Here is a 10,417-nt window from a genome sequence, read left to right on the forward strand (position 1 = left end):
GGACTTAAGTGACAAAATGAATAAACGTTAAGGGTTAAATTTTGCCTTATACCTATACCTACACATTCTAGTAAATAAGCTCAAAACAATATTATTTTTGGAAATTAAAAAAATTCGTCAGCTTTTTCCTTGCCAACTTATCATTTTTATCTCGATTCAACCTCATTAATCGCAAAATAGGCAGTATCAACAATTGGACCAACAATGTTAAATTTCAAAAAAGTACAAAAAATCAATGTCTTAAAATTAATATAATGATTAAATTTTAAATTTCTCAAAAGTACAAACACTTTTGATATATTTAAACTTTTTTAACAACTGATTTTTTTTTTAAAGATTATAAAATATACAACATGACTCCTTTATTATTAATTTTTACAATATAAAAATTAAGATTTCTCAAACCGGTCCCTAGATGACAAATCTTCCAAAAATTTCGTTCCTTGAATATAAATAATCCAATTGGGGGTATTTTGTACAATGGAAAAAGAATATGGAGATACAAATATTGATTTATTTCTAGATTACAATCTAAAATGAATGATTGTGTCTATGATGACATCACTTAATGTATTTGTGCCATGATTTAGCTTTATTACAAAAATTGAAGTTGAAAAAGAAAGTAAAAAAGGTTATTGATGTGATTAAATAGCTAATTTGAAAATTCTTAATTCTTTTGTTCTATTTCAATCAATTTACCTTTTAAGTAGTTTCCTTTTTTGTTGATAAATGAAGGGAGCCTCCCCCAAAACATAATCAAAATCAAATCAAATTTAATTTACCCATTAAATTTCAGTAATAAATGTGTGACGAGGAATTAATTAGTAACCCATGTGTTTTGAAATTAAATATAAATAAAGCCATAATTAGTATTTATCAAATCATTACTTGCTACAGTATTATTAATTTTCAATTTCAAACAATATGATGGTTGAATTGATCGATTTGATTGCTTCAATTATTTTTTCAGCCTAATTCAATTGATTTGTACTGATTCATAGGTCAATTAATTTTTGCCTCTCTCTTCGGATTGATATTTAGACTGATTCTTTATCTAACTAATATTTGGTGTTAATGTAGAATCATTTTAACTAAACCCAAAATGTTCAATCAAATGATACAACCTCTTGTTTTGAATCGATATCCCAATTGTTCTGAATTCGATTCTTAAACCATGACTAAACATTTCAAGGTTCATGAGTGTTTCAATCAATATTATCATCTCAAAGATTTGAACTTTAATTCTCTTTGATAATGAAATATATCTTACTACTACACAAAACATTCATCAATAATCACGATGCAATATTATCATAACATGTAATAATACGATGAAAAATAATTTAAAAAATTTAAATTGTTAATTTTTATAATAAATTATTTAAAATAAAGAAAAATGAAAAAGTGAGAAAAAAAAATACCAAAGCTTGATTATATAGGGGTAGGGTGTTTGGTGGAACTTTTTCAAGGCCAAGTTTTGGTTAACTTTGGTCAACACTGTCCAAAACCAAGAAGGAAAAATGGTTGAAATTAGGGAAAAAAAAATTCATTAAATTCCTAGGTTACCCTTTTTATGTCCATATTCTGTAATAAAAAAAACACATACATCAACACCAACAGGTAATAAAAGGAAACCCATTTCATTTTAACTCAACACTGCTATACTCTGTTTGCCCAAAAAGAAAGAAAGAAATAATTATTTATTTATTTATTTTTTCAAATAATATGAAAATTAAAATAAAATAAAATAAAAGAAGACAAGGACAAACAAGACCCCAACAACACAAAAAAGAAAAAGAAAATTAAAAATAAAAAAAAAGGGGATGAAAAACATGAAAGTGATACCAAAACTAGAACCCTTTTAAAGCGCGTGAAGTTTACTCTCCAATCACCTGTTGGTGACAACCAGTGTCAGGTAGTAAATGTTTTCGTACGTTTGGACTTTGGTGTTACTTTCATTACACCAGTTTACATCAAGACATCAACATCTATCCCTTCTTTCACTTGTTCCCCACGCTCATCTCGACGGCGCGTTGAAGCGCGTGGTTATATAATTTTTTCTCTCTGTTTCCCTCGTATTCTTTCCCTTTAGTTTTTTTTTTTCTTCTCTTACCTTACCCTACGTCCCTACCCATTTCACCTCTCTCACTTTCTCTCTTTTTTTACTTTGAAATTTCAAAAAGAGAGAGAGAGAGACCCAATAACAAAAAAACTGCATGGAAAGTCGCCGGGAAATCAAGATCCGGCCGGTGCCGGTGGATTTTCCCGGTTAAATGCAATAACCCTTAAGATGTTGTCGTTTATATAATCAGAAGCGTTGCCAAAATTACTTTGTTTTTGTTTTTCTCATTTCGAGTTTATTTGCAATGGCTGCCACGACTAATACGACAACTACTCCGCCGGACTCAGTGTCGGCCGATGAATTAGCAGCCAAGGCCGTACACAAGAGATACGAAGGGTTAGTCATGGTTCGAACGAAGGCAATAAAAGGTAAAGGAGCTTGGTATTGGGCTCATCTTGAGCCTATGCTTGTTCACAACACCGATACCGGACTTCCCAAAGCTGTGAAACTCCGGTGTTCTTTATGCGACGCCGTTTTCTCAGCTTCCAATCCTTCAAGAACAGCTTCAGAACATTTAAAGCGAGGAACTTGTCCTAACTTTAACTCCCTTGCTAAACCCATTTCATCTGTTTCACCATCTCCGACAGCGATGACAACTCCAACAGCAACACAAAGTAATAGAAAACGAAGTTCATCTTCGGTTACTGTGACAGCCACTGGTGGTGTCCTTGTTGCATCGGGTTCTGGTTCTGTTTCAGGTTCAGGTTGTTCTTATCAAGCTACTCCTTTGGCTATTGTTGACCCATCAAGGTTTTGTGGGGAGTTAGCTTATTCACCCTCACCAGGTGCGGTTGTGACAGCAAGTGGTGGAACTGGAAACTTGTTACCACAACAACAACATTTGGTTTTGTCTGGTGGAAGAGAAGATTTAGGTGCTTTGGCTATGTTGGAAGATAGAGTGAAGAAGCTAAAAAGTCCTAAAGCATCACCTGGACCAACTTTAAGCAAATCCCAAATTGAGTGTGCTGTTGGTTTTTTAGCTGATTGGATGTATGAATGTTGTGGGTCGGTTTCATTTTCAAGTCTTGAACACCCAAAGTTCAGAGCTTTTCTTAACCAAGTTGGGTTACCACCAGTTTCGATAAGGGAGCTTGTTGGGTCTAGATTGGATGTTAAGTACGAGGAAGTGAAAGCTGAATCAGAAGCAAGGATTAGAGATGCCATGTTCTTTCAAATTGCAGCTGATGGATGGAAAGTTAAGAACTTTTCTAGTGGAGAAGAAAGCTTGGTGAATTTGACTGTGAATTTGCCTAATGGGACTAGTTTGTATAGAAAAGCAATTTTCTTTACTGGTTCAGTCCCTTCTAAATATGCAGAAGAGGTCTTGTTGGAGACATTAACAGGTATTTGTGGGAATGCTGTTCAACAATGTGCAGGGATTGTTGCTGATAAATTCAAGACTAAAGCTTTAAGGAATTTAGAGAGTCAGCATCATTGGATGGTTAACCTTTCTTGTCAATTTCAAGGTTTCAACAGTTTAATAAAGGACTTCACCAAGGAATTTCCTTTGTTCAAGACAGTGACAGAGAATGCCTTGAAGGTTGCAAATTTCATAAACAACACCAGTCAAATCCAAAGTAGTTTTCAAAAGTATCAGTTGCAGGAGTGTGGGATTGCTAGGTTACTGAGAGTGCCTTTGCGTGATCACGAATTCGGACCGGTGTACACAATGGTTGAAGATATACTGAACTCTTCTCCAGCACTTCAGTTGGTTCTACTCGACGAAACGTTTAAGTTGGTATCCATGGAAGATCCGGTTGCTAGGGAAGTTGCGGAGATGATTCGAGATATGGGGTTTTGGAACGATTTAGAAGCGGTGCATTCGCTGGTTAAATTGATCAAAGAAATGGCTCATGAGATCGAGACCGAAAGACCACTTGTTGGACAATGTTTACCACTTTGGGATGAACTTAGAACCAAAGTGAAGGAATGGTGTTCAAAGTTTCAAATTCCAGAAGGTCCAGTAGAGAAAGTGATCGAAAGACGGTTCAAGAAGAACTACCACCCAGCTTGGTCCGCCGCGTACATTCTCGATCCTCTTTATTTGATTAAAGACATGAGTGGAAAGTACCTTCCTCCATTCAAATGCTTGACACCAGAGCAAGAAAAAGATGTTGACAAGCTCATAACCAGGCTTGTATCAAGGGAAGAAGCTCATATTGCACTTATGGAACTTATGAAATGGAGAACCGAAGGGCTTGATCCGGTATATGCACGAGCAGTACAAATGAAGGAGCGGGATCCCATCACTGGGAAAATGAAAATTGTTAACCCTCAAAGCAGTAGGCTCGTATGGGAAACGTATCTAACCGAGTTCAAGTTCCTCGGAAAAGTTGCAGCTAGGCTTATATTCCTACACGCAACTTCATGTGGATTCAAATGCAACTGGTCCATGTTAAGATGGATAGCAGCTCATGGACATTCAAGGGTAAGCATTGAAAAAGCTCAAAAGTTGATATTTATCGCAGCACATAACAAGCTCGAGCGGCGCGATTTTTCCAGCGACGAAGAGAAGGATGCACAGCTTTTCGCATTAGCAAACAATGAGGATGATGTGCTAAATGAGGTTCTTGTTGAAACATCCTCAGTGTGACCTTTTTTTTCACCATTTTAGAAATTTGAAAAAAAAAATTAGGATTTTTTGAAATTCTTTTTACTAGTTTTACTTATTTTAGAAGATTTTAAGAGAGTCAAGTGGGAAGGAAAAAAGGGACTGATTGTGAACTAAACATTGTATATTTCCCACCACTGTTGAGCTTGATTTTGGGGCTTTTGGATTTGCAAAAAAAAAGTCTTCTTGTTTATTAAGAAACACAAATGCTGCTTGAATATACAAGTTCAAGAACAGGAAGAACATTTGTAAATTCTTTTCCTCTTAGCAGTTTTGATTAAACAAAATAATATCTATAAAGGGGAAAGATTTATTTTGGTATGAACACGAAAAAGTGGTTCCTTGTCTAGGCGGATTCGCCATTTTAGTGTGTTCTTTGATGTAGTAATCAATCTTTTGAAGACAAATTACCTTTCTGTCTGAAAAAGGTTTTTCTTTATTTAGATGAACTGAAACTTTTTATAATTGATATAATGGAAACATAACTGGTCCCTTGTTCTTTCTTTTAAATATTTATTTGAAATTTGTGGGTGCTTTGTATGATTGATCATCTCATTTCCTTTAGCTTGATCCACACTCTTTGTTTATACAAATTTCACACATGTCCGATTTCGTTATCATTTGCCCTTTTGAGTGTATGGCAAAATGATTGGGAGGAAGACTAATTCTGGTCTTTGGTACTAGAAATTTTGCTGCTTAATGGTCCATTATATGTGATATTTAGACAGTTTCCAAGCTTAGGTTCGTTCTTGCACCCAAGACAGGTCATTTGCCTGGACCATGCTCGTATCAGTCCAACAGGTACCCGAATTCCATAAGGTTTCTGCCTTTTGTATGTCAAAATGTGTTTAGTTTCTATGACTTGTGATGCAAGGAAGCATTTTTTGGTAGGTTTTCATTTCTTCTTTGAACACACTTAGTATAAGGGTTTCTATGATATTTTTACTGCTGAATGTCTCTTTTGGTTTGGCAGAAGCATGTGACTTGAGATTTTGTCAGGCCGGAGAGACCAATGTGAAAGACGGTTGCTTTTGGGCAGAAAGAAGTATATGTTCGCCCACGAACCGGTTGGGTGGACACTGCAAAGGCGATGTGGGACAGGCAACCTCAGAAGGACACCGAAGACCAGACCATTCTAGCTGGAGAACCACTTCTAACTGTTTCCATCTTATCTTACAAATCTCCTGTTTTTTTGTCTTTGTGGGAGATTAGATTGTCCCACCATGAAAGAAGTGGAAGTCTTTTTCTAAGCTTTGGTTTGTTCCCCCCCCCCCCCCTTCCCCTTTTTTTTACACATCAAATCATCTTTGAGGGGTAACTTGTCTTTTAAACATTCCAAACCTCATAATGGACATGCAATGTTATTGGTTAATGCCATCCCGCCATGATTGCAAGAAAGGTCTTAAAAGAGGACCCTCCTAAACACCACCATGGAGAAGAGATCCTACATTGGTTCCTCCATTACTTAAGCCATTTTTACCATATCTTCACTGTAAAAAAGTTGGGTCAGTGAGAAAGCTGTGGAAGAGATTACAACAGGTAGTTTTTGTGTCAAAAAAAAGGAAAAAGAAAAGCAAGCTCAAAAGAGTAAAGGGCATTGAGTTGCAGAGCTGATATATATATATATATTGTAGATATTAAAGGAGGCAGATAAGGAGTGAATTGAAAATGGCAGGTTATCAACCAAATTGCACTTTCTTCTAATTATAGTAAGCTAACACTGTTCAATGTTGGAACCCTTCATGGAAACAAATTATGTATTGTTCAAGAAACTATCCGGCTTTTTTTTTTAATATAAAATTTAGCATTTAATATATTTATATATTATCAATTTAGTCCTTATTTTTAAAGCTAAATTTTCTTCTTTTTTTTATAAAAGAGTTAACCTTACTACTAACATTTTAAATATATTTTTAACGAAAATATTGATTAACACATTAAATTTTAAAACTTAATAAGTTTGCATGACAATTTGTGTACTTCATACTATTTTTTTAATTTTTATGTTTTAAATATTTGTTGATTTGATATAAAAGATAAATAGTGACATGCCAGGCTAATTACTAAATTTAACTAAAAACTAAAGATTAAATTAACAGAAATTTTTTGAAAACTCTCCCTTTTGGTGCATAATGCTTCCATAGAATTGGATTCACCCCCCACCCATCCACAGTTAAAAAAACAAAGATGGTAAAAAAAAAAGTGAAGTAAATTTATGTTAATTACTGTTCTATTTTACCATAAAATATATACAGATATTGTTGTCGGCAAGAATTGTTTAATGCTGACTGCTCACCAAACTCATCTACTAATCTTTTCTTTTGCTCATCGTATGGTATGCTTTACTCCACTCGTTTTTTTTTTTCTTTCTGTTTGGTTAAAAAGAAAAGAAAAGAAAAGAAAAGAAAAGAAAATATAATGATTAGTATAGGACGACAGACACTTTTCTTTATACAAAGAATCTTTGCATCTACCAATGCTTAATAATCATCATACAACACCCTCTCTTTATATATATATATTTGCACTTTATTCTTGGTTTTACTCATTGAAGTGCTCATTATTTTCTTTTGAAATTTTCTCAGCTGCCCATTAGCTACCTCCATTAAAATTGTCTCAGCTTGGTCAGTTTTTTGTCTGCTGCATCTTCTTTTATTTTGGTGCTCTAATATAAATCGGTTGGATTAAATTTTAAGTGAAGTCAAATCGAATATTTAAGTAGAGAAAATCTTTTCGATTTGTTTTTCTATCGTAAACTCAAATTTAAGATTATGTTTAAATGATATTGAGTTCTTTATCACTCGACTTAACAAATGTTTAGGGTACTAAAATAAATCCTAAACAATAAACTTTAAACCTTAATTCTTGAACCCTACACATAAAATACATTATCATGTTCAAGGGTATCCAAATAAACCTTAAACCTTAAACTCTATGCATAAAAAGACATTACTTTTACTATACAAATTCAAGATCATGTGTACGGGACATCCAAATAAACCCTAAATGCTATATACATAAAAACACATTCATTTTACTATACAAAATTGTGATCATGCTCAAGAGGCATCGAATAAGTCCTAAAACTTCATACTTCCATACAAAATCATACAAATTTAAGGTCATGTTTACGAACACTAAAATAAACTCAAAACTCTAAATTATAAATCTTAAATTCTATACTATACAAACTCGAGACACTAAAATAAACTCGAACTTTTAAACTCTAAACTTTACTTTGTATTATATAAATGGCATTCAAACTTTAAACGTTAAACCTTAAAAAAAAAAAATCTTACTTTTGTTATACAAATTTGAGATGATGTTTAGAGGGGATTGAGGTGTTTATCAATGTGCCTAATAATATACTTATATATGATATACTTCTTTTTATGTATAAAAAACTTAAGTTGTTTTCAGTGACTGTTCCTTCACATGGGGATATTAGACATATAATAATAAGCCTTTGTTTTGAGTAAAATTAGATTGTTTTATATTAGATTTTTACATACTGCCAAAAAGCCTTACCTCTTTATGTTTCTTTTACCTGCACCCTCAGTTGAGTTAATTATTTATGTCTTCATCTGTCTAAGATATGAAATTTTTAAAAAATCTATGTACTTTTTTGTAATGTGGTCCTATGCCTATTGATCCCATAATTCATGTATATAAAAATCATGATTACTTTCTATATATTTTAATATTTTTATTTTATAAATTTTGGAATTCCTATCATTAATTCATAAAAAAGAAATTATCAAAATATTTGTAAAAATATGATGCAAGTCAAACCCTTGAAAAATCAAATTAAATTAGTATGAATTTCTATATTAATTAATTAAAATTATTAGGATTTTTATTTTGAAAAAAAAGGGGAAAATTTCATAATTACAGCTCAAACTCTTTAAAACATAATTAATTACAGTCAACTGTTTAGATCGCAATTCTCCAATTAGAATCACTTTTACATTTAAAGAAATTTTCAATACTTACGCGTTAAAATAATGATGTGTCACATCATTAAAAAAATTAATTATATTTAATTATTTTTTTATTTTCACACAAAAAAAAAGAAATTAAAAAAATTGGGGTTATAATGATATGGGGTGTGTGTTACATATAATTCGACGGCACGTGTCACAATCATGTGCTTTGTATGATGGTTATGTTATCGTACGGTAGGGGTCCACGTGAAAGAAACAACAATCATGCCCTTTGATTCTAAAATCATCATGATGGGTTCATTTTTAGCCCCAATTTTGATGAGCTACGATTCGCATCAGAGCCGTCTATATGGAGAGGGACCACGTGTACGGTCTCGATGGTTTTATAAAAGTTATTTTCAGATGTTGACTGTCGGCACACAAAGAGCTTTCAATAGGCCCCCACACCTCACCGCAAACAAAGGGTATAATAAATTCAGTTTTTATTAAATTTGATTTTCAGTTCGCTTTAATTATTATTTAAATATTTTTATTCCATGAACGAGATTTTGACATTGTTGGCAAAATACATAGACTCGAGTTTTTTCATACCTAATTGTTATGTATAAATTTTCAATTTCACTATGTACATTTGCTAGTTCGATGTGTGAATTGTATTGATATATACGTAATTTGGTGTAATTTTTTTATGATCATATCTAATTTTCAGTGTACTCGAACTCATATCCTCTTGCATTGAAAATAATACTCATACCAATCGAGTTAAAAATCAATTTCTTTTCAATTTAATAAAGTAAACATTTATCTTAAAATTCGACAAAATTTCTAGTCTTAATTTCTCAACCTTTTTTGGGTTTACATTAGTCATGAAATTTAGCAACTAAATTCAATTTTGATTCATGTGATGATACGATATTTTGATATTTACTTCATGGATTCAGAGACTAAGTTGAAAAAATTAAAAAGTTGAGGGGGCTAAACGTTGTTTTACCCATTTTAAAAACTAAAAAAATGTATAATATTAATAATAATAGGTTATATAATTTGGGAGGTAGTGCGTTTGGGGAAAGTGAAAAAGGAGAAGAGTAGAAACCTTGACGCAACTAAAAAAAGACTAGAGTATATTATAGAATTGAGAATAGGAACAGGAATAGTCACGTGGTCAACTACTGTGGGGGATGATGATTCATGGGATTTGGATCTTATTGGTCAATCTCCGTACCATCCACGCCACCCTCTTTTCCACACCTTACGTCACTTTTTTTTTATGAGATGTTTTTTTTAATTCAATATTGCACGTTTTATTATTTATATTATTAGAATCCATTCTAGTTGGATGATTTGGATCTGCTTATTCATTCGCTAGGCATAAAACAAATCGTTTGTTAATCAATACCAAATTGAATTGATTATAATTTTATTCAATTATAAATCATTTAATTAAATCAATAATTAATGATGATCGTTGATCTTGGGAGAAAAAAATCGATTAAATTTTAATTTAATTGATATAAAATTATAAATTTAAAAATAGTTATAATTAATTCTAGACGTTATATTTAAAAATAAATATAAATAAAATTTATAATGAAATTATTTAAAAAAAACTGGACCCATTTTCCTTTTATGTATGATGTATGACCCCTCAAGCAAAATGTATGATGTATGGTGATGGGTGAGGAATAATAATACCTTACTCAATGCCGTCAATTTAGTGTAAAAGTTACAACTTTCAAATCA

At 32.4% G+C, this 10,417-nt stretch overlaps 1 protein-coding gene and 1 long non-coding RNA gene across 2 annotated transcripts; both read left to right on the forward strand.

Annotated features, from left to right (window-relative positions):
- Nucleotides 1-2,087: 2,087 nt before the first annotated feature.
- LOC108480670 (uncharacterized) lies at nucleotides 2,088-5,067 on the forward strand. The gene has a single exon (XM_017783740.2). It carries the CDS (start codon nucleotides 2,367-2,369, stop codon nucleotides 4,713-4,715), a length of 2,349 nt encoding a protein of 782 aa, XP_017639229.1. The 5' UTR covers nucleotides 2,088-2,366; the 3' UTR covers nucleotides 4,716-5,067.
- A 429-nt stretch (nucleotides 5,068-5,496) lies between these two features.
- Nucleotides 5,497-6,421, forward strand: LOC128290493 (uncharacterized). Its single transcript, XR_008280344.1, has 2 exons — nucleotides 5,497-5,620; nucleotides 5,707-6,421. It is a non-coding gene; the product is annotated as an uncharacterized LOC128290493 (long non-coding RNA).
- The last annotated feature ends 3,996 nt before the right edge of the window (nucleotides 6,422-10,417 follow it).

The sequence above is a fragment of the Gossypium arboreum genome, chromosome 1 (genome assembly GCF_025698485.1).
Source record: "Gossypium arboreum isolate Shixiya-1 chromosome 1, ASM2569848v2, whole genome shotgun sequence".
Lineage (NCBI taxonomy): Eukaryota > Viridiplantae > Streptophyta > Magnoliopsida > Malvales > Malvaceae > Gossypium > Gossypium arboreum.